The sequence below is a fragment of the Anser anser genome (assembly GCF_964211835.1).
Source record: "Anser anser genome assembly, chromosome: 2".
Classification (NCBI taxonomy): domain Eukaryota; kingdom Metazoa; phylum Chordata; class Aves; order Anseriformes; family Anatidae; genus Anser; species Anser anser.
In genome coordinates, this window is record NC_139721.1 from 134,026,035 (window position 1) to 134,051,002 (window position 24,968).

The following is a 24,968-nucleotide window of genomic DNA, read 5'->3' on the forward strand; positions in this document are numbered from 1 at the left end:
GTTTAGTCTTTTTTATCTGGTCCTTGAGATTTTAAAAATAGCAAAGCTGAGATGTGGTATTAGAGATCCATATTCAACTCACTGCATATACTTAATGAACTACATTAACTTCAATATCTGAAAAACACCGTTCTTCTGTCCACTAAACTGAATGTTCAGACTGTATTCAGATATCTGTATAAATACTACAAATACCTGTAAGTGCAACATGCTAATGGTGTTTATGATTTTCCTATCAACACTACTGGCAGAACCTTGATGTACGTCAACCATTATTCTTTTATTTTTACCATCCGTGGTAGAAACAGGAGGCTACTTTTTCTAAGTAAGCTATACAAATAAAAAATAAGTGCATTTTTCCATTTTTAAAATAGCATGCCTGAGATACGTTTGTTTTCCTTCACATTCCTTAATGACTTCAAGAGTAAACCATTCACACTCTGTCTGTTCAACAGATAGGGGAGTTCAAATATGGGGAGGTAGCAGTTGTATTTTTTTTCCCTTCCATATGTTAGAAACTTTTTAACATTCTTAGGCAATGAAGTTTTAAATAATGTGTTAAACACTGGCATGATTAATGGTGAGCCTTGTCATTAGAATTTGGTGAGCCACTGGATCGTGAGCAGACAGTTTAAACGCTAAAAATAAAATACTAAAATTCAAAATTACATCTAACCTGATCACTTCTCTAAGGTAAATGGTCACTGTTGTCACTGTTTTATTCAAATTGTTTAGGGTCTGGTCCTTCCACAAACATTTTAGAGCTAATTATGAGTATTTCTAAGGCTTTGCAAGGTACTTCCACCAAACAAAGAAATCTACCCACGCTGTCAGGAAACATCCCACAGTCTGGATCCAAATCCTTGCTAGGCACATTTAAGTTTAAGTCAGAATAGAATGAAGATTGACTCATTCATTTTTACTGTAAACAACAACAAGTGCAATACCAGCAAATAGGTCTAAATCATTGTGAATATAACAGTAAAGGGAATAGGCATTGAAATCTGTTGTACTGTTTTCTACCCAAGATTCTAACTGCTCAAACAGGAACTTAAACTGCTCAAACAAGAACAGATTTCATTGATAAAATTTCTTTGTAATTAACTATTCCAATAAAAGTTATTTTCATTGTTATAAGAGTTACACCTTCAGCTTTACCTCAAGCTCTAATGAAGATGGGTTTTGCCCCACTGCAAAACTCGACTGCTCTTTGAAGGTTAACAAGCACTGGGCATTAAAAAGGCAGGAAATTAATTCAATCTTGGTGTCTTCTAAGAAAACACTTGGAACTGTCATCTTTACTATACTAAAGGAATCTATATCAAGTGGGACAACATGACTTCAGTGGTGGCAGCATGCCAAGGCAAGAGGAAATCTTTGAAGAAAGGACAGTCACAGTCTACAGGGCAAAAGTGGAGTGGTTGCTCATAAATTTGTATTTAAATATGTTCAAAGACCGACAAGTAGGCAATGAATAAGAGCGTTGTGTACTTTTCTTTCTTTAGGAAGGCACTACCTTTAGCTGAGACTCCAGACGGTCTCAGGCACTAATGTTGCACAAAATTTCAGTCTTGAAGAAATGTGAAAAGGAAACAGGTCTGATGTCTACATCAAACAAGCTTTAACTTTCTACCCAGGTGTGAATGGCAAAATCTGACCAGATTAAAAATGCAATAATGAGATGACCAGAAAATGTGGATCCAAAGACCTAGTTGACAATTACATATTTTTTAAATGGAATAACTTGTCCAATCTAAAGCACTACTGCTACTTCTGCCAACTCATTTGATGACCCCAAACATTCCTCAATATTATCTCAGTCTTGTCTTGGTACAGTCAATTAACTCTTGTTCACGCTCCAAATTCGGTCAAACTCTGTCTTAAGTGCTGATCTACAGATCAGGCAGGCTGCATTACAGTTGCCCTATGCCGACCATTCTGGTCCCCATATACTCACTGATATGGGATAACAAAGTTGTAGACAGGACAGATTGGCACTCTGTGGCATGCTGCTCTAGGCAGATCCTTAGAAAGGGTAGTTATTGCCCACAACTATCTAGTAAGGTGTTCCTGGGAGACTGAGCACCAGATCAACTGAAGACCAACCTCAGAAACCACTTGCAAAACAATGCTTGCAGGTGAGTGGTTCTGAAGTTGCTTAATAGAATGGACTGTTTCTGAAAATATAGAATCACGGAATCATAGAATATCCTGAGTTGGAAGGGACCCACAAGGATCATCAAGTTCAACCCCTGGCTTCACACAGAACCACACCAAAATTAAACCACATGTCTGAGATTTCTGTCCAAATGTTTCTTGAAATCTGACAGGCTTGCTGTTGTGACCACTGCCCTGAGCATCCTGCTCCAGTGCCTGACCATCTTCTCAGTGAAGAGCCTTTTCCTAACATCTAGCCTGAACCTCCGCCACCACAGCTTCATGACATCCCCTTGGGTCCTGTCAATGTCATCAGAGAGAAGCGATCAGCACCTGCCCTTCCACTCCCCCTTGAGAGGAAGCTGCAGGCTGCCTTGAGGCCTCCCCTCAGTCTCTTCTTCTCTAGGCTGAACAAGCCAAGGCGCTTCAGCTGCTTCCTATACATCTTCCCCTCTAGGCCTTTCACCATCTTCATAGCCCTCCTTTGGACACTCTCTAATAGTTTTACGTCCTTCTTATACTGTAACACCTAAAACTGCACATGCTACTCAAGGTGAGGCCACACCAGCACAGAGCAGAGCAGGACAATCACTTCCCTCAACAAGCTAGCAGTGCTGTGCCTGATGCACCCCAGGATATGGTTGGCACTTTGGGCTACCAGGGCACACCGTTGACTCATATTCATCTTGCCATCGACCAAAAGCCCCAGATTCCTTTCTGTGGGGCTACTCTCCAGCCTCTGGTCCCCCAATATATCCAGGGTTGCCCTATCCTAGGTGCAGAATCTGGCACTTGCTCTTGTTAAATTTCATATTGCTGGTGATTGCCCAGCCCTATAATTTGTCAAGATGTCTGCAAGGCCTCTCTACCCTTTATGGAGCCAACAGCTCCTCCCAATTTAGTGTTGACAGCAAACTTACTTTGTATACCATCAAGTCCTATGTCCCAGTTATTTATGAAAACATTAAAGAGAACTGTCCCTAAAATTGAGACCTGCAGAACCCCACTAGTGACTGGGTGCCAGCCTGATATAACCCCAATTGTGATAACCATTTGAGCCTGCCCTGTCAATTATTCACCCATTCTATTATGTATTTGTATGTTTGTATGCTGGACGTTTTGTCCAGAAGGATACTGTGAGAGAAAATATTGAAAGCTTTGCTGAAATCAAAATAAATTTACATGAACTGTCTTCCCTTAGTCAACTAGGTGGGTGACCTTGTCATAAAAGGAAATTGAGTTCATTAAACAGGACTTTCCCCTCATGAACCCATGTTGGCCATGACCAATAACTGCATTGTCTTTCAGGTGTTTTTCAATAACTCCCAAAATAATCTTCTCCATAATTTTACCAGGCACTGATGTGAGACTGACAGGCCTGTAATTACCAGGGTCTTCTTTCTTGACCTTCTTGAAAATTGGAACAATGTTTGCCAGCTTCCAGTCAACTGGGACCTCTCCAGATTCCCAAGACTTGAAAAATAATCGAGAGAGGTCTCATAATGACATCAGCCAGCTCTCTGAGTACCCTGGGATGAATGCAGCTGGAGCAGCAAATCCTGCATAAGTTTGGGCTTGGCTGGAAGTTTATCATTAATGCAGTCATGGTCCTCCAATGCAGGGCTCCAGAATTCCCAGAGCCCATCATCGGTGTTGAAGACAGAGGCAAAGGCAGCATTAAATATCTCTGCTTTCTCTATGTCTCTATTTGTGAACTGAGCATTTTCATTAAGTAATGGAGCAATGTTTTCTCTGGTCCTCCTTTTGCTGTTAGCACATTTGAAAAAGCCTTTTATATTGTCCCCCACAGTAATGGATAGCTTCAATTCTAATTGAGCTTTGGCTGCACAAATTTTCTCCCTACAATGGTGAAAAACATCTCTGTAGTTCTCCCAAGTTGCCTAACCTTTCTTCCAGTGGCTGTATACTTTCTTTTTCTACCTAAGCTCTAGAAGAAGATCGCTGCTCATCCAATCCAATCTTCTGCCCCAGCTGCTTGTATTCTGACATTTTGGAATTGCCTGTTCCTGTACTCTTAAGATTTGGTATTTGTATATCTCTCATTAAGATTAATTGGGTGGGGAATCCTGTGAAACAGTACAGGATTATTTAAACAATCCTTTCTTCACTGCATGGCTTTTTGGAAGGCAATAAAAATGTTCATCAATCCCTGTGGGTAGGACAAGCAGAGCAAGATCTACAAGCTTCCTCCTGGGAGATGGACTAGTAAGAAGAAATTACTTAAATGCTTGGATTCAAGGATTATATTCATTCAGATTAGGTCTGCCATTATTTGCTCCAGTGTGAAGCATTCAGCCTGAAGCATTCAGCAATGCAGTCTTCCATTCCTTTGGCTCAACAAAAGCCCAGTAAATACAGACAATTTAAGGATGTGCTAAAACACATGATCCAAACTATACCTCTTCCTCAGTCTCTATTTCCAGACTGTTGGCATCTGCAATGGAATGAAGCTGTGGGGAGTGTTTTCTCTGTCCTCCTGTCCTGATGCTGGTAGCAGCCTCAATGTGCTGGATAACATTGCACTGATATCTCTGGAAGGTGAGATTTCCCCTGGCTGGTCTAAAAAGAGGATCATACATTACAATCAATGTTTTCCTTGATTTTGCTGAATATGGCAGTACAAAATGCTCTTCATCTGAAAGTAAATTTGGTTACTTAGCTTTCAGAAGAAATGAAGGGAAATGGTCCAACTAAAAGGAAAGGTCTTTACTGAGGGTTTATCTCAGTTCTGTTTTGACTCCAAATCCTAAAATTGTGAATCAATAATACAATTTTACAACCAAATATAATTCTTTAAATACATACCAAGATTTATATAAGCAAGCTTATGAACAATTAAATACACATCCACAATGTTAACAACACAGGTTAAAGGGTGTGTTTAACAATGCCATTATCTGGATTATCCTTGGACTCAAAATAAGGCAGGAGACTTCTGGGAAACAAATGATGGCCAAAAGAATTTTCTACCTAATCCCTTGGCTTGGTGTTTATAAATAAGAGTGAACATAGCATTCCTTTTCCAGGACAAAATATCTCATAATACCACATCTGATTCAATATTTGAAAGAGAGGTGAAGGACTTAAGAAATAAACATATAAAAAAAGTTTAACTGATTATTAAAATATTTAAGGAAATAAAATATTTCATGAGATTATTTCGTAATGTATCTTTTTCTTTTGTAGCAAGATGATCAAAATAAAACATCCAGTGTTGAGAAAAGAAAAGTCAGATATTCATGACTGAAACAGTGATCCTTAAAATAAATACTAAGCATTGATGCTGGACACACTGTTTAGACAATTAAAAAATAATTAAATCCCCAAATCTTTCTTGTGGGTAACACTAGTGTTATATTCTAGATTTTATAAATCTCATTTCCTCAGCAGCTAGTTAGTGTTTCATATCCCCCAAGGGTTTTAAGCATTTGTAATCATTGTATCACATAGCCTTTAAAACCTTCACAACAGACTGATGATTAAAGATTGAAGTTGTCTCTGTATATTTTTCTTTCCACATCACTGGAATTGGCTGGTTTTGAGTCAATTTATGCCATGGCCCCAACTTGCAAACTATCTCTAGCCACAACTCCTATGGGTATGACCTCCCATCTATAGAAATGAAAGGCAAAAGGTTTTCAGATCACAGTAATAAGGAATTTGTCTATGAGCCACAAGTTTCTATACATTATATACCAGTGCTTCTCCAAGCTTTTTCACTCCATTATGAGAATAAGGTTGTTTCTCCCAAACTTTACACACATGTTCAGTTACATTGCAGAATGCAAACTGATTCTATCAGTAGCTCACTCTGCAAATCTCATTTGGTAGAAATGATAAGATATTCACAGTAAAATCTGGTGGCAATGTTATTCTGTAAAAGGGCTTAATTTTTTTCCAACATAAACTATCAGAAGTATGCAGCAGATTGGTAGCATTAATTGCTTTCAGTTGTGATTCCTTCTTTGTTTAACTTTTAACCCCAGGTGCCTCTCTAGGATGCTACAGACTGCATCACTTTACCTGAAGGAATATAGGCACTGAAGTGCTGTTGGCTTGTTATAATACACTTCTCTTCTACCATAAAATGGCAGACATAAACTTCCAATAATATACTGAAACTTTAATTATTAGATCACTATGTATATGATGTTCACTACAGTCCTTAACCAGAAAAAGTAACCAGAAAAAAAAAGGTCTCACTGTATCATTACTTGTGACTACATTCATAGTGTGCTACTAGTTCATCATTACAGCTCTTTCAAAACAACATGATTTGGCACGAACAAAATTAATAAAAATTTGATCAAGCATAAAATGACTGCATTTTGGTTAAAGTGCAGAACAATAGCACAATATAGGTACGGTATAGCTTTTGTTTTTATTTAGCTGTTTAGTATGCTGTAGGTATAAATGAGAGACTTAAACCAAGCATCAACATTGAACCTTTTAGACGTTAATGTGATGATAGCTGTGTTATTATGAGCCTAATGATATCTAGTGCACACAAGAATACATAGGTGTCATGCTGGGAAACCAATGATCTGGCTCTCATTTTGACTGCAGGCAAAGAATATCTCATCAAAGCTATAAATTTCATGAGTCTGTTCCCAAATTTAAAACCCGTAAGGAAATGGCTTTCATGGTTCAACAATTTTAAACGGTTGCTCTTACTTGGCTTTGTAACAAGGAAATTAATAGTTCTTCTAAAACAAATCAGAATTATGCCATAGCTGCATGCATTTTCATGCTGTTGCCTTCAGCATTTTACTTCCTTTTCCAGATAACATCACTGCGGAATCCATATTGAACTCACTGTGGGGAAACATTTATTACCTGCTATGATTTCACACTACAGCCTTAGATAGGTGATAGAAGTCATTTATTCATTGCTATGTAAAAATTGTTTTCTTTAGGTCATGTGAAATAGAGTCAGTTTCTAATCAACCTTCACTTTCCACAGAGTAAAACCTATCCAGCCTAATGTCAGGGAGAGTTAGCTTCTGTAGTGTGATGCAGAGCAGCCATCCCAGAGGTAGAAGGCTTATGGGACCGCAATAACAAAGAAGTAGTAAAGTGATATACTTCTCTTTCAGTGTCTTTTTCCCTTTAAAAACTGTTTGCACAAATATTGATTCTCCTAAGAACAAATACTCATGTTTAAATCGTTTTCTTAATGTAAAAGAATGACAATGCTCTCTAATGAGCATTAAAATAAATATTGTGTTAGGATTAGCTTACCATATGTCATATTTCATATTAAAATACCAAAATATGTTTCATTTTTTGGAGAATATTTATGATTGCACAACATTTAAGAGCCAACAGAATTCATTTTCTATGAAAAAAAATTACAGTAATAGAGAAATTTGCTCTTATCTGAGGATAAGTGATTGTGTGTAACAGAAAACAAAAACAAAAACAAAAACAAAAAAACAGTGTTGGAGTCCAAAAAATCCTGGATAGACCACTGTTCCACAGGGGAGAATGAGCAAACATGGAGCACTGAACAAAAAACAACAGCAATCCATCACGAACTGTACAAAAACTGGTAAATTTGCTTTAATATGAGGAAAAGGACAGTTTCTCCTCAAGCATGGAAAAAGTGATTATCCCCTAAGCCACCCTAAAATAGCTATTACTGGAGTAAATGAGGAAACTGCTATTCCCAACTGGAGACCACCATCACTGTCATACTTGACAGGGATGGAGTGGGAAACAAATAGCTCTTGATCTAGACTTTCAGCATGTGACTTTCATTATTCAAGGACTGCATGGGAGAGGGTGAATAAAGTAAAAAGGACATTAAAATTCCTGGTCTGGAACACATACATATGTGTCTGTGTACATTTACATTCAAGGAACATATTGCTCCATAAATATGGCTGTAGTCAGCTGAATTAAAGCTGTGTAAACTTTTGCTCATCCCATCTCTCTAAGCCTTTGAACATGTTCAGATATGCTTTAAGCTTCACCCTACAGGAGCTAGACTGCTTTTGGTACCCAAGCTGGCTTCTGTTTGAGTACAGCATAGACATACCTTTGATAAAAGCCACAGTATTCTGTATCAGGTTTTCAACTTAGTTCTGCTGAGGCATAGCACTGAGCAACATCATGTGGAAGCCACGTAAGCCAGTTGCTTTTCCCATGCATTCCATCTGCTTTTCCCATGCATTGTGTCCAAAACATTTTCAGACACTGAGAAAAAAATATATGACGAAATTCATATTGTTAGTCTGAACACTCAAGAATAAAAAAAAGTCAGTTCAGCAGCAAATTTTAATTTGATCAGAATCAAGATAATGGAAATAAAGTCATCTATTTTGTATAGTCTTTATTTGACCTTTATAAGACAATAAATAAATAAATAAATAAATAGAAATCTCTGTTTAGTAAAATTAGCTATACTCAAGGCAACAAACGGGTTTCCTTCATTTTGTGGAAGGGATGAATTTAGGCTGGTATTTTTGAGTCAGTAAAATTTGTTTCACTTCATTCTCAAATTCAGCTGGTTATGATAACAGTGATGATTTTTATTATGTTGCAGATGAAAATTCTAATTTCTGGCATTCTACAACTTTCTGAATTAAATAAATTAAGGGGCAGGTTTATATTTATCAGCTCTGACTGTAGACTTCTGGTGACATATGTTGGATTTCCATTCCATAGAAGTAAGATTTATGTGGCTGTTCCTTCTTTATGCAGTTGATATTTTAAGAATTTAAGAAAGATACAGAAATAGTCATTTTAAGCTCATAGGCATTATGAATCAAATGGAACCTTCTGCATCTTTCAACATCTGTACAGTCTTTCTCACTCAGGTGTTTGAATGACAAGTAATATATTTTCATACAAATACCAAACACCAAATATCTACCTTTCTCGTCTTTTGCACCTTTACACTCCCAGTCTGTCACAGAGCTTATACTCATGTCAAAAGGACAAACTTGGTGCCATGAACTGAACAGCAATAGATCATTTGGTATGACAGAGAACATATCTGCTAATTTTGGTAATATAATTTCGATGGAGAACCCCGAACATTGACTGCCTTATGGGTGGGGACAGGCAGAGAGTCCAAGACACAGTCATAATCCATCCCAGTCAATAACCTGCCCCCATGCTATGCTACCTTTGTCTAAGCCTTTTGCCATAATCTCTACATAAACCTCATCCTCTCACCTTTTCCTAGAAGTTACTTGTTCCACCCTTTAAAACCTGGAAGCCTTGCAGCTCCTTCCAGTGGCAATGTTTCCCATTTTATTGATCCTGATGATTACTAAGCTCTGAGAACCAAGCTTGACATTCTGGGTTAGCCTAAAAAAAAACAGAAACTGCATTCACTGTATTCTCTCCTCCCTTGTGATCCTCCACAGTATTGTGCAGAATATATATATATATAAAATATATTATATATAAATAATATAATTATATAATATAGAATATAGAATATATAATAACTATATTTAATATAATATATAATTAATAATATATATAATATATATTATATATATTATATTATATATATTGTGCAGGTCCATAAGGTCCTGTGGGGTACATCCCTGTTTCTGTCTTTCCTAATTCTTTCTCTTCCACTACAGTGAAATAAAAATTATAGTCCCCCCTTTTATTCTGAGATGGCTACATTGGTTGATCTACACTAAATGGACCAATGCTGAATTTATTTTATATGATAATTTACATGATAACTGCATTTGTTAAAATGAGGTCTAGTGTTATTAAACTCCTGTAGAGCAATTGTGATTGAAATTTCTTGAAGAGCTACACATATTTGAATCTCATAAACCAGAAAATTTATAAGATATTGCTTAATCATTGGTGTTTTGTTTTTAAAATACCTGAAACTATAATTTATACTGATGGGATAAATTGAGGATGAATATTATTTACAATCTGATTTAAGTTTATATTTTAATATACACTGTATATTTTAATTTGCAGAATAACAGAAAAAATATGGAACACTGGGAAAAGGTGAACTTTTTCAATCGAAGAAAATGCATTTCTCCTACAGCAAAGGAAAACGTTCCTCAAGGGACTTCAGTGAGTATTGCTCTAATTCTGAAACAGAATTAGTAAGATTATTGTTTTCTTCATTGCACGTGAACAATTATCAGGCTACAAACCTACATCTGAATTTCTTGTACTAACCTTCCCACATACTGACCCGCGCAGACTTAAAAGCAGAGGTAATGAGAAAGGTTTTTCTGTTAGGAAGAAGGTGTTATTTATTTATTTATTTTTATTTGTATTTATTTTCTTTTTTTTAAGATGTTCATACTCACTTAAGGACTGATGACACAGGGAGAAGTTATTTTATGCTTTTACAATGCAAAGATTGGTATGAAGGGATTAAAGCTGGGTGGGATGGCCTAATCAAGAACATTATTTGGCACTTTTTGTGACATTCATTACAAGAAGATCACATAAAGACATGGTTTGCATGGAAGAAAATGATAATACGTCATGAAATAGACTAGAAATCACAAGGTATGCACACGTAAAATTAATTATTTATGAAAACACACTGTAAACACCACAAAATCTTTGCCTTCACCCAGTCTCCAGCATTTATTTTCATCACTGATCAGAAGAAATTTCAGAACTTCTTTAAGAGAACATACATTTATCTAGAACAAACATTTATCTAATTTTTAAGTATCAAAGCTCTTGTTCAGAAATATAAAAATGTGTCTGAGTTATAACTATCCTTTAAGGATAACATCACTCATTAGGGGGAAAAAAAAAAAAAAAAGTCCTGTTTGCTTAGTAAGTGTTTTTAGTGATGAATAACTCATCAGCTTTCTACCCATGTTCAAAAAGCTTTTAGAAATTTATTGGTATGGCGCTCAGTTCTGATAATTCAGCTTGCAATATAATCACAAATATCACCAGGAGCTACGTAATTAATTCCCCAGTGCAGAATGAATTTAATTTTCAATGACTTTATTGGGATTTTTTTTGTTATTTTTACAATGAGAAACTATAATCACTGTTACACAACTTGCAAATATTTCAAACAAGACAGCAATCTCCTATTTTTTTGATTTTTTCTGTTCCATGTTCAGCTCCCGAGATAGACTTTCTGCCTCAGTTTCATTTTCATCTTCCTGTAAAAGAAAATGAAAACATGAGCATTAACCAATCTATTGAAGAAGTACACTTTTTGTACTTACACATACACATAGAATTCTGTTCATACTTTTGTCATCTTTTGATAAGCACAAAAAAATCATTTGTTCAAGCATTTAATTCTGCTTAATAGATGACATAAAAATAAAATTTAAACAAGTCTAATCATCTGCATTCATAGTAGAAGAATAATTTAATAAGTAAATGTTTCAGTTGTAGCCCTGACCAATCTACTTGTCGGTTACATAAAAAAAAAAAAATCCTAAACCATACACAGATGGCAAGATATTCAAACATTTTCAGCAGACAGTATTTCACACTTTTCCTTTGTTCTTGACCAGAGGTTTCCACTAAATTACTTTTAAATGCAAGAACTTTCATCATTGTTCTAAAAATTACTTTTGAAAAGCATCTGCCATTGAAAAATGTTTCATTTTTTTTTGAGACCAGATATGTTTACTTCACCATTTGATAAAAGACAATAAATTTAAGTTCAGAGACACTTTATGTGCTGCAGCATCGTATTTTTGTCCCATCTAGCATATTTTCTTGACAGGTCTGCCAATTTTCCAATTACTTGTACCACCATATGTTATCTGAAGATCAGTCAGGTCTAAAATAGGAAACATGAGCATGTCAGGCAGCAGCATGCTTACAATATTCTACAGCTTCAACTCCAAGAGTTGGGCTCATAATTCAAGGTGGGTTTTGCTGGATCACACTGAAAAAAATGAAGTGACATCATAATACCCATCTTCATAGGAATGGATACTATTTTGTGTCCAGTACAAAATCGTGACCTCTGAAGTATAAATTGCAGAAGTCTGAGAAAACTGTTTCATAAGGCAACTTGCAAGCTATCACATCATGAACAGGCCTTATCACATATTCAAAGTACAGCCAGCTTTCCTGCCTGCATTTTAATTCACAATACAGAGAATCTTCCTTGCTCTAGAAACAAAAAGGTGAGCAAATGAATAGACATCTGGGAGCAAAGAAGCATTCTGTCTGCTGTAACATCACTCATCAACATCTGAGAGACAGAAACGTCAAGGACATTAGGTGGGACCCAGAAAACCACAATGTGGCTTCCCGCTTTAACACAGCACCTTCATTCTTCTAGGCAAATGAGTTTATATTTTCACATCCTAGTCTTCCCTTCTCTACACAAAATACACAAAATAGAACAGCAACAGAAAATCTCATTAAAAAATTGTAGTCTCAGATTGTGTCACACAACATTGAAAAAAAAAAAAGAAAAGTTAGTTGCTCTACTAAAGAAGTGTATACTCCAAAGCATCCTGTTTCCAAATACTCTCCCCTTCTGGAAGTAAGTTAGACATAAGAAATATTTACATGACTGGCCACTCAAGACTAAATGCATTTTTCTAACTTCCTGGATAGTCATCTCTTCAATTATCTTTAAAACATTTAGTGAGTACTGTGATTCTTCTAGTTCAGGTGAGCAAACAATCAAAGATTGCTGATTTGTTCAAATTCCAAGTGTAGTACATATTGAAGAGTGTAATGTATAGTACACACATAAAGGTCAAACTTCTAATGCAAATAAAGGCTAGGCAGACTGGGAAACAACAAAGGAGCAGTGTGTAACTGAGCTTATATGTATTGCTTAAAGGAGACAAAGAATATCGCTGAATAAAAAAGCCATCCACAGAAACTGTTGTCTCGTATAGAAAAGCAGTAAGGTTCTTTCAGGACGGGCTTGAGGAAAGCAAATCTGCATGTTTCTGTAGATCCTTACCTTCATAAGTCATATTTTGGTGACCTCAATGCCAAATAACCCATCTTTCCAGTACATAACCTGCTGTTATTCCAATGTCCTTTGTCATCCTCCTTCCCAGGGGGAATGTAAACCCTACACAGCCATTCTTTCCCAACACACTTGACTTAGTACTTAGGCTTTCCTCTTTTAGTAGAAAAAGCATGCAGAAATTTCAGAGACTACAGGAAAAGGACCTGTGTCTTACCTTCAGTGAGAACAATAGGAGGGTGAAGGAATATTAGGCTGAACATTAGCTTCCTGAGCCTATTTTTTAGGACAAAAACGTTTTATCCAGTGAAAGATGTTTCAGAAAAGAATCTTCTGTTTTTTGTAGACTTGAAATGTTTTAATTTTGTGCTCATAAGGTCATGCTTGCTGTCTGGCAGATTTCCTAGTTTACAGCAGCAGCTGCACTGCTCAGTGTTTTCTGAGAAGCAGAAATGACGGCTGACTGGTTAAGGGAAGTCTAGGATTTGCTCTGCATGAATACTAAAGATGGAAGCACCTGTTTTGGGATATTTTGCAGTATCAATGCTCTTTCTTTTGTTCATCTGCTGCTGCTTCAATGCAGTAAAACATATCAAAACTGGTAAAATCTACTAGGCGAGTATAAATTGGATTTATGTGGTTGACTTCCACATGCAAGTCATCCAAGTTCATGGCTGTTATTTTGTTATTTTTCATTATTTTGATATTTTCAAGCACAAAAGCTTTCTAAATTGTGTTGTATTAAATCATACTCCACATGGGACATCTTAGTTTTGTAGATGCACTTTTATTTCATCTCTATTTTCCAAGAACAGAAAGTGTCACATATAATTTTGAAATGAAAATCTAATGGGTGACTTGTTGGAAAGGCATGATGGTTCATCTTTCTTAGGGTATGCATTAACAAGAGGAGAAAATGTTTTCTTTGTTACATATATCGTCAGCCAGATCAGTTCAATGAGCTGTGCATTACCACATGAACAACAGTGCCAGGGCAAAAGAGATGCCAGAAATAACTGGCAGGGGACACTGGAAAGTATGAACTAACTATTCTGACAACCATGCAGCTTTCCAACAGGAAAAAAAAAAAAAAAAAAAAAAAAAAGTGACAGCAGTGGCCTGAAAATGACAAATTTGCTAATTACTGAAAATTATCAGAGAATTTTGAGACACAAACTCCTATTATAAAAAGGGTAACGTCACTGCAAGTATAATTGGGAAGGATTTGAAATGCCAATTTAGAGTGCAATTTTTGACCATACTCTAAGATGTGAAGGCTTGCTATTCCTTCAGTTTCTTGACAATGCAAAATTTCTATACAATTTTAAATATTTTCTTTAATAACCCAAGAGGCATCCCAATGATTGCATACGCAATACTGAATTTGTTGGAGTTTCTAATGTCATTAATAATGTTTGAATGTTCAGCTAAATACCCTGTGTAACCTAATTATGAAGTAATTATGCCAGACTGAAAATTAAACATATTTAATATATTTGTTTTACTAATTACCACCTACCATTATAAAGCTTTTAATTCTGAAGGGTAGCAAAGGAAAACCTTTTATTTATTTTCATTATCAGTTAAAAACAGTCTGTGATGGCAGTGTGTAAAACTGCTATTACTGGTTTACGTATTTCTGGTTATAAATACTGGATGAAATACTGAATTCTAGTTTCTGCTTCGCAAAATTCAGTTCACATTGTTTCTGTTAGTACCTCACATCTCTATTTTTCATTATTATTTATTTTGCTTCTAGTCACTCTATGACTCAACTGCCTAGGGCATTCTGCCCTAAGAATCCTGAAACAGATCAGCCCTTTCAGTGTTAAAATGTTAAACCATCAAAGTAGGTCTTGCTAGTAGATGTCACAAATCAAACTCCTTTCAGTATCTTTTCTGACTACAGCCAATTGTAGACTCAAACATTAAGTTAATTTTGAATGCAGTCACATAAAATATGCCCCAACACAGATCTGATGACTTGTAAGAGTAGCAATGGGAAGTGAATCCCTCAAGACCGTATTTACTGAGACTATTACTACTCTTACTGAAAAAGTGCATTTAGCAGCCCAAAGGCTATTTTCATGTTGAAATGACTTAAGTTTACTAGTCTGGAATTGTTCTTTTAGATTTACCAAAAAAAAAAAAAAAAACAGTGAAGAGGAAAAGAACAAAGGGCTTTAAAAATTGCCGTTAAACCTAATACACTACATGAAACATGAGTTCAGAAGCTTCTTAAGCCACAGCCAGCTGGACATCCCATGGGGGAGACCTTCCACACCAGCCTGTTTCTTACACCCTTTCCCCAGGCATTCCTCCACTCCCTGATGGTATCAAGGAACTGGATTAAAGGGTCCTTTGGCTGATTTACAGATGATTTCAAAAGCCCTGGGGACATTTGAACCTCTTGGTTCACGCTACTTAGTCTACACCGGGAAGTTGAGCATTAGTGGGTCACAGTAACAGAATAGGGCCCAGAAGTTAAAACCGAGAGCCTTCAGTCTGCCACCTAAATAAGCATTGTGAATTATTATGAAAGTATTGAACATTTAGTAGCTCTGCTAAAGTTAATGGGAATACTTTGAAATTTAGATGCCTTTAGGTGGCAAAAACTAGAGGTAAGAGGTTGACATTTAAGTTCCTATTTCTGAAAATTTTGATCTGACAGTTGAGAGACAGTGTGTGCTTCTGTCATATAACTTCATCTCCTTTTAAAGCATGTTTAAGGTCAACTACAAATGGTACTTTGAGCAGAGGATAAGCAGCCCCATGTGGAAAGTTAATTTTGTAGTAATTATTGCAGAATACTCCCCTGTAGATAAATTCTGACATGAGAAATATATATATATTAACTATATATATATAAACATATCTATAAATATATATATATATCCTAGAACTAGGGTTCTGAATGTCCCTTTGTCTTTTTCCCCCTTCAACAAACTTCATTTGAAATGTCTGAGAATTTCTTTTTATTCCATTAGTTAATTATATGAAATCTCAAAGATAACAGTGGATTAGACCATTCTTAACTATGCAGGGAAATTGACGCTACACTGTACATAGAACAGATCACACATCAGTTAACTGCATTTCACAGATTTGTGCATTACGTGACACCTGTAATTTCTAAAGTTTTATTACAAAAATATTTTTAATAAAGTTAATTTTTTGGTTTTGACCTATGTGAAGTTTAAGATGTGTTATGAACTTAATAAACAGATATATATCATAGTATGATGAACATCTGAATAAATGAGCTAAAATAAAATTTGTACTACTAAGAAATGACTGAAGGGTTTTCCATGCTATCACATAATCTAGAAACACCACCTCAAAAACACTCAGGACCAAATTCCAATGTTTTTACTTTTTGTACTGCCTTAACCCAAAAGAGGTGTAATATGACTAATATACTAGGCTTCAGTGAGGGTGTCCAGCTGGTCACAAGAAACACCAAGTGTTCCAAACTATAAAAAATAAAAGTCTTTAAACCTCTGTAAGGACATAAAGACAAAACAAGAGAAAGATTATGTTTTGTATTCAAGTATAATGAATGTAACTATGCTGTAGAGTCCAGAAGAACAAAGATTGTTCTTCCATGCAAGCACATAGTCAAAGAACCTGTGACATTCTCTATATGGACGTTTCCTCCAAACTGCAGAATCTGAACGTCTCATTTGGTTGAACCACAAACCTCACACAACTACTAAATGGCCTCAGTGCTGCAGATGCAGCCAGGCAGGTCACTGCTGCCAGCAGGAAGAATACAACTGGACTCTTCTGAGGGCAGCAGTTTTACACACTAAAGTAGATGGAAAGCAATCACCCACGTAGATGGAAAGCAATATTTGTTAACTTGGTGTGGTACTTATAAATACAAGCAAAGTCACTACTTACAATCAAGATGTTATAGTTCATGGACATTGCAGTTTATATCTCATTGGGAGGATGTTTGCATACTAGCATTTTTAAAACCTCAGCCTAGATAGCAGGTATTTCATCATCTACCTCACAGATACTAGACTACAAAACATCAGCTGGAAGCAGGTAAAAATACTAACTCTTTAAAAATACAACAGGACAAAGGGACTTTAGAAACTATGAGAGCTAAATTCTTCCTTTCCAATTTAATACACCAAATTTGAAGGAAAAGGAGTTTGCAGGATTATAAATTGAGAATTAAGTCAGTCTTTCTGCTAAATCAGCAAAAGGTGAGCATCCAGCACTAAAATTCAGAAGTTATTTTTCTTTCAAAGCCCATGCTATCTGCTTCAAATGTATTGCTGACAACCCTTATAACGAAGAGTGGTGCAAAACTACAGAGTACAAGTGGAACAGTTCTTTACCAATGGATATTAGAAGCAAATATAAATTTCTCGTGATAGATGACAGTTTTCTGTCACTGCAGCACTTCCGTGATAAGGCAGCTGTTTGTTTCCCAGGAAAAGGAGACCCTTGCTACATGGATCATTTTCATAGTGACAGCCTTGACAAGTTTGACATTTGCTTCATGAGGTATTCTGAAGCAGATATCAAGGAAATGCACCCTCTGGGACCACTGGCAAGCTGACAGTCGTACCTTTTAATGTGCATCTCCATTAATTCTTACTGTCAGACCCCACCGAATTCCTACAACGAAATCTCAGCTGATCTGGTAACATTCAAAAAAATGGAGGCTATGAATGAGCTAAGCATTATAATGTAAATAAACATGCCATCGATTAGTTGGAAGCAGTTCCCCGCCCCGTTTTGTTCAGTGGAGAGAGCGACGTTGAACTGCTCGGTGGTTCCAAGGGAGCCCTTCACCGCTGCAGTGCAGGGCACGGTGCTCTAGGTGGCAATGCAAGACTGGGAGAACTGTTTTGATACTCCAGCTCCTTTTAAGAAGCTACAAACAGCTGCTTGTTTATCAGAAACTCTTTCCTTTAACTTGTATTGGTACAAGAACTTGAAGGCTTTTTGAAACGGTTGTCGGTGTTTTGTATTTTCTATTTCCTTTTTTTCTAATTCTGATTATACAGAAAAATGTACCATTGCAAGAGTCCTTACAGCCAAATTTCATGTAACGCTTAGTACAGAAGTGGAATTTTATGCCAAATTTCCAATCCTCCATCTGTTTCTCTCATTTTTAGAAGGCAACCATTCCACTGAGTGGTCCTTTTGGCTGACTGCCACTACAGTTGGGATGCTCTTCAGGGCAGGTGGTGCTTGAAACCAAACCATTGTTTTAAAAGTTCAGCTGGTTCTCCTTGAAAAAAGTACAGGAAAATGTTTCCTCTTTAACAACTCATATCTTTAAAGGTTTAGGTTTATGAACTTTACACAGTATCTATGAATGCTTAACTATCACATGCCTGAAACATCAAGTATGAAATAGATGAAAAGCCACTTCAAGAGGATTGTACTGTGCCTGTACCTGTAGGGACAAGCTTCCTTAATCTCCACTTCAGACTCAGAATGCATGCTTGTCTTTCATTCATGTCTTTCAAGTCTGACCCTATCCCTAAGAACCTTTCTAAAGTAAATTTGTCACTCAGTTATACCACTTATAACTGTGCATATGTAAATATATATATATATGGAAACCATACATAATATTTTCTACTTATGTGACGGTATAATCATTATTGTTCTGAATTATAAATTAAAGTTAAAAGTTCCACTATATCTATATATACTCACAGTACTACTACAGAATAATATCCTGTACCCTAGAAATGCATACTCTAATCAAATCAAGATTATTTTAAATATCTATGCCTATACTCCTTCCAAATTTACAGTACACATTTACCAAATTATAAGAAGGAAAAGTTCTTGATGCTAAGAAATAAAATATTTTTTTACAACAGCTACATGAGAACAAAAGGTTCTCAGGCCAACAATGAGGAATTAACAGCTCTTTTAAACATTTTTATTTCGTAGTACTGTACATAATAAATATACAAATAAAAGGCTATTCTTCTTACTGATCAGTTGTTGGGGCTCTACATACATCTTGGGAACTACTAAAATATATTTGAGGAGTTTTTTCGGACTTAACTATTTTCACAAATAAGTTTATTTATACACACTTCTATCAAGAGGTCTGAATGTTGTTTCCAAAGTGATTAACAATATTAAAAAAAGTATGCACAAATGAGTTACAGAGAAATGCTTCTGCAAACTACAGTTTAGAAATGCTGCCTACAGTTGAAGGCAGCTGAAAGATACTGCACTAAACATCAATGAAGTACAATTTTTTAACAGAAAGAGATAGTACTACTGTATGAAAGGAATAAATTTCTCTCTATAACAGAGAAAATCTAGACCCTAATGAAAACATTTTAGGAAAAATGAGTACATTGCATGCTTCTGATCAAAATTAATTAGAGTTTTAATGTTTTACATTTTCTCTGTAATTCTTTAAATGGTGCATTTATTTCATAGTAATAAACATTCGGTTCATTAAGTAAAGTTCAAAATCTGTGTTACTCGCTACATTTAACAACCTTTGGCCTTCTTCTTCAGTATTTTTTGATTCAGGTTTCCAAAGCATTGAATAAGCAATTGACGAACACAATTAAATTTCATGACTCGGCATATTTAGGATTCTTATTTCATCTAAGACAAAGGGCAATTAATCTGCCATTCTATACTGAATCTAACTTTAGTGAGCCATGATAGATACTGAAATGAACTTGCAGGAAATGCTTAATTAAATTACTGTAAAAAGCACAACCAAAGTTTTTTTGCTTATGATAAAAGAAAATTAATATTTAATTTTTAAAAAGTCTACTGCAGTATTATAAATTTAATAACTTGGGAATTAATGAAAACATTGCTATAATGTGACAGCTAACAATTCAGAAACCTTTCTTTCTCCCTTTTTTATATTTCATCAGAGCATTTCACCTGAGTAAAGCCACGAAATTTTGTTCAGGTTCAAGGTACAAAAGATGGCGTTCTCAATGGATTTAATATGATAACATAGCAGTCTAAACACCACAGCAAATGCCTTTATTTTAGTCATCTAATTTCCAAAAGTGGTATAAGAAAATGCTGTGAAAATGCCTTCATATTTGTTATAATTACCACTTTTAATGACAATCCATGAAGTTACAAATGATAAATGAAAGAAATGAAAAAAGTTTAGGAAGTAGATGGAGGGATTAGCTACAATAACAAATAAAACCTGTGCTACAGACAAAGAAATCACAGATGGAAGAGGCTTTTACTTTACATTTTTAAGCACAATTCCCTTTTTTAGGTCTCCCAAAACACAAAGCGCCATTCAAACTTCTAGTTACATGAACGCGTTATACCAGTTATTTTCTTTATTTGCAGTGTTATCAAACACTCAGTGGATTTCTAATATTATTATATTATTTCTGACAGCACAGTCTTCACACAACAGTATTTAGATTTATAAACCAATTACTTGATAGGACCAATTCTGCATGGCAAAAGCAGAAAAATTTTTTCCTATTACTATTCTTCTGGCTCCTGTATATGGTGTGTACTAACAAGGAACTGCACAGTTTATCACAGTATCAAGCAAAAGGATTAAAATCAGAATTCAACAAAAATAACTTGACAGACTTCTCAATGACTTCAACATGCATTAAGTAAAATCCCCCAAAGAGCATCCTAGTCAGAAATAGATCCACATCTTCACACGCTCAACCCAGGTACAATCCCTTGTGGAAGACCTACGCCTTCCCTATCATTCATTTAATCTAAATAAACACTAGCACTGCAGACCTACCCAAAAGTCAAAATCATTCCCTTATGAGATGTACAAGCATACCTCTATTTACATAGTAAGACCCAGACTTTAAGGCTATTGACCTTAACTAGCTATGGTCTTAACTTTGAGGCTATGGACCTTACATCAAATTGGACAAGAAGTTTATGGCTTTGGAAATTAGGATTCAGTTGATTTAAAGGCAAAGGCAGACTTACAGATTTGTAATGAGGCTCTCATTATGAAAATATTGGTCTTCCCCAGCAACCACTACGCCTATTAAGGTCCTGTTCCTCAAGACGCGGACAAACATCACTTGCAGATCAGAAGTAGAGAATATTTGTTTTCCCCTTTTGCTTTCATCAGCTTTTTTTTTTTTTTTTTTAGTTAAACTGTCCTTATTTCAACCCATAAGGTTTTCTTTTTTCATTGTATTTTCTTCCCTTTTCCTTCTGAGTAGGGGGAATGAGAAAGTGGCATGGTGGGGCTGAGCTGCCCATCAGTTATTAAACCACGCAGTTTCTAAAGCCAAATGTTATTTAATTCACTGGATATACTGAGAGATTTTTTGGTGATTTGTCAGGAGAGTGATGATGTTTCACTGCAGTTTTGTGAAGTCATAATCTGATGAAACTCTTCCAACTGGAAGTAATGTAATGACCAACCATTTAAGGTAATACCATAATCGAAATGAACCTTGAAAAATCTGCTCTGTGAGAGAACCTACCTCCAAACATGCTCTGAAATCCTTCCAAAACTTTTTCTCTAGTGGTGTTTATATATATATACATAGATATAGATATAAAAGTTTAATTGCTTTTCTGAAATTTAGAATCAAGTTAATTGACAGAGCTTACCTTGGTCTAGGCAGTCACCATAAACAGGATCCCTTACAGGTTCATGGTGCATTTCCTTCTGATAAATCTTGAAGTTATTATTTCAGTATATGACATCAAAGCCATCTTGAGGCTTGACAACAGCTTGCTTCCCATCTCTCCCTGCCCTCCATCACATCACACATAACTTTGTCAGAAGATTGGGAGGAAAAAATACTTTGACGTGATTCAATTACTGAAAAACTATATTCTAAAAGATTCCCAAAGCTAGGGAAATTTGGCTATAAATAATTAGTGTTCTGCATATTTATGGTATAAGAGCTCATTACAGAGCTTACATTATAAATCATTATTTATCTACTTTTCCTTAAAATGTTGAAGTCACAATATCATTTGATTAAACTCCTGAAGCATACTAAACTTCATTCCTCAGAAGACTATTCACTCAGTTGTTTTTTTGTTTGTTTGTTTCCCATTCTGCCATTAGGTTATATCATGGTGCTTCCAAGACATAATACGCTTCACAACCATTAAGATCCACAACATGCAAACACGTATACATGCATCATTACATTCAACTCATCTGATCACTGAAATGAACAATACTATTTACTGCAGTTACGTATGAAATATACTGTAGAACAAGGCCTCTCTGGAATGGAATACTGAATTTAAATAGACCAAGCATGGCATTTAAATTATGGGTATTTAAGAAGAAGTTGAGGTGATTTTCAGAGGGCTATTTTTTCTTGAAATGCTCTCGCTTCCAGTCAGCTGCAACTGAACGGTTCCAGCCAACACTTTCCTTAGGGTCAGCAATGTTCAGCAGTTACTGATCTATTCTTTATCTGTGTTAATTGTTCATTTTACTTAGTTGTAACCTCAAAATAGGTTGTAAAAAAAAAAAAATAAAAAAATTGGAAACTCCAAAAGTGTATAGCACTGCCATTCAAAGGAGCATTTAAATTTAGAAACAAATATGCAACCATAGTACCTCAAATTCCAATGCAATTTAAAGATGTGATTATAAAGAATATGATGACTATGAAGAAAATAAGCAAATGTTGTCTATTTTGATAGACAACAAATCAAGGACCTTGTTCTTCCTCTATGAATTGATGTTTCCCTTTGTCTTTCAGTAATCTCCTTAACATGACACTTGCTGGCATTAATCGTGACTGAAGGTGCACTGAAGTATTTTTAATTCATTTAATTTCAAGGAAGCCTTTCAGGATGTAAGTTCTCTAAAAACAAAGCTTGAAAAATTTTATTAGCTGTTGTTTCCCCTGTCATTCAAAACACTTAAACTGATGCCACTTAAGACCTGGATGTAGAAAGCTCCCTAGCTCCTCCCAAGATTTTGCTGTTCAATTTGATAAACTGTATTACCTTGATTTAATAATTATTTAACCATAACATCAATTAATAATCCAAATCTTGTCTAAGTCATGCCACATATTGTACAAACACATCTGGAGAGTCTGATCTTGTAGAGTCTAAAATCAGCTATGAAATAAATGAAAGAAGGGAAGGATAAGAAGTAAAACATCATAAAAGCCAAGTTGATCAGGATAATGGGCATGTATCTCACATTTTTTGTGCCAAGAACAGCTGATATATTAAGATTGATTAAAAAGTATATAATGTATACAAAATTTATATAAGCTATTACATATAGAAATATTTTATATTTTTTTATAAAATAAATATATTGACTACACATAACATACACACATCTGTCAGTTATTGCAGATGTTTTAGCAAAACAGTCCTGAGCCTAGAGTAGTCAGTCTATAGAACAGTACTTTTCTGGGGGAAACAGTTCAGACCAAGGCAAGAACTCCCTGTATGAAGCATAGTGTGTGGAAAAAAGCTGAGATAACTTCTGTATGCTGTGCTGGAAAATGTCACTGGAGGAGAGAAAGAAATGGAGGAATGCTTTGTAACAGGATTTATAATTTAAAGGAGGGTCACTAACAGAAACCAGGATAAAGTTAATACATGTGTCTATGGTAAAGCAAGGTCTGAGATTCAGAAGAGGATTTCCTCAGCAAAAATCTCAACTCTGATGTTTGTCCCCCTGATATAAAATCTATTTGGCCTGGCAGAGAGAGGGTTGTGGAAATTGAACTCACTGCTATGTTAAAGAACTTATTGCTAAAATATGAATAATAATTCTTGCACTGGCAGGATGGAGGTCTATGCATGAAAAGATTTATATAAGTGCTAAGTGCTGTTATTGTTATTACATTCAGAAAGTACAGAAGGCTTTAAAAGCACTAACTTTTCTAGTGCAGAACATCACCTGTTCTTTCTGAGCCAGCAAAGAAGACATAAAATGAATGTAGTTATTGCAAGAAACTGTCTGGTTCTAAATTCTGATGCATACTTTTTGTCTCTAGAAAAAGTAAACAACCATTAATAGCAGGAATTTTATGATACAAAACACAGTAAAATATGCAGCAAGCTATAAAGTATATGAAAAGCTGTTCTACTTTACATAAACTTGTTTTTCATGAGGAAATTATTTAATTGGAAAGATGCTTTGAGAGCAATCAAAAGGCAATGCATAAAAAAGGTGTCTGGTTTGGAATGATGAAAAGAGAATGGAGCCAATTTTTAAAACATAACAAATAAGGAAGTAAGTACATAGTGGGTGCTAGAAAATCAGCCAATGAGATTGATATGTCTATTCCTCTTTTTCAGAAGGACAAGTACCTGCTCTCCAAGGAGGACCATATTCTAATAGCATTTAAGTGGCAGTCAGTATCCCCCCTGTGAAAGATGCAGTGGTCAGCTTGAGTTACGTCATTTTTTTTCTATGACAATACTCTTTTATGTTTAGGTTGTCTTGCATTGGGTGATGATAATTTTTAAGGCTGTAGCCCAGGATTACATCTTTGGGTACACCAAATTTTGGATATTTAGTTTCTGATTTAGGATTTTTAAAATACTTCATTTATTTTCTGTCTTCTGCTTACATTTCAAACTTTGCTGTTTACTCAACGGACAGCAGAAGTTTCACATTCAACACTCCCTTCATCCAAGACCAGCAATAATTCATTTGCCCTTTCAACATATCATTTTCAGAAACTGTGAGTATTGCCTCTGTATATAACCAATTTTTCCTTTGAAAATACTTATTTCACTGAGAAAAATAAAAAGGAAGATTTTTTTTTCATATACTTAAAACATTAATTACAGGAAGAGAGTAATTGGTACTGCCTAAGAGGTTAAAATACTTGCTCTGAACAGAGCTGTCACTAGTACAGTATTTACATTTATAAAGTGATTTCTG

The 24,968-nt window shown here is 35.5% G+C and overlaps 1 protein-coding gene across 2 annotated transcripts in view; it reads right to left on the bottom strand.

Annotated features, from left to right (window-relative positions):
* Positions 1-11,133: 11,133 nt before the first annotated feature.
* Positions 11,134-24,968, bottom strand: part of PHF14 (PHD finger protein 14) — a 163,184-nt gene continuing 149,349 nt past the window's right edge. For both annotated transcript variants that reach the window (XM_083824579.1, XM_083824578.1), the window contains exon 20: positions 11,134-11,309. Coding sequence is in view for 1 of the 2 variants with exons in the window: in XM_083824578.1 (XP_083680704.1) it covers positions 11,235-11,309 (75 nt within the window). In the remaining variant the exon portion in view is untranslated. The remainder of the gene's footprint in view (positions 11,310-24,968) is intronic.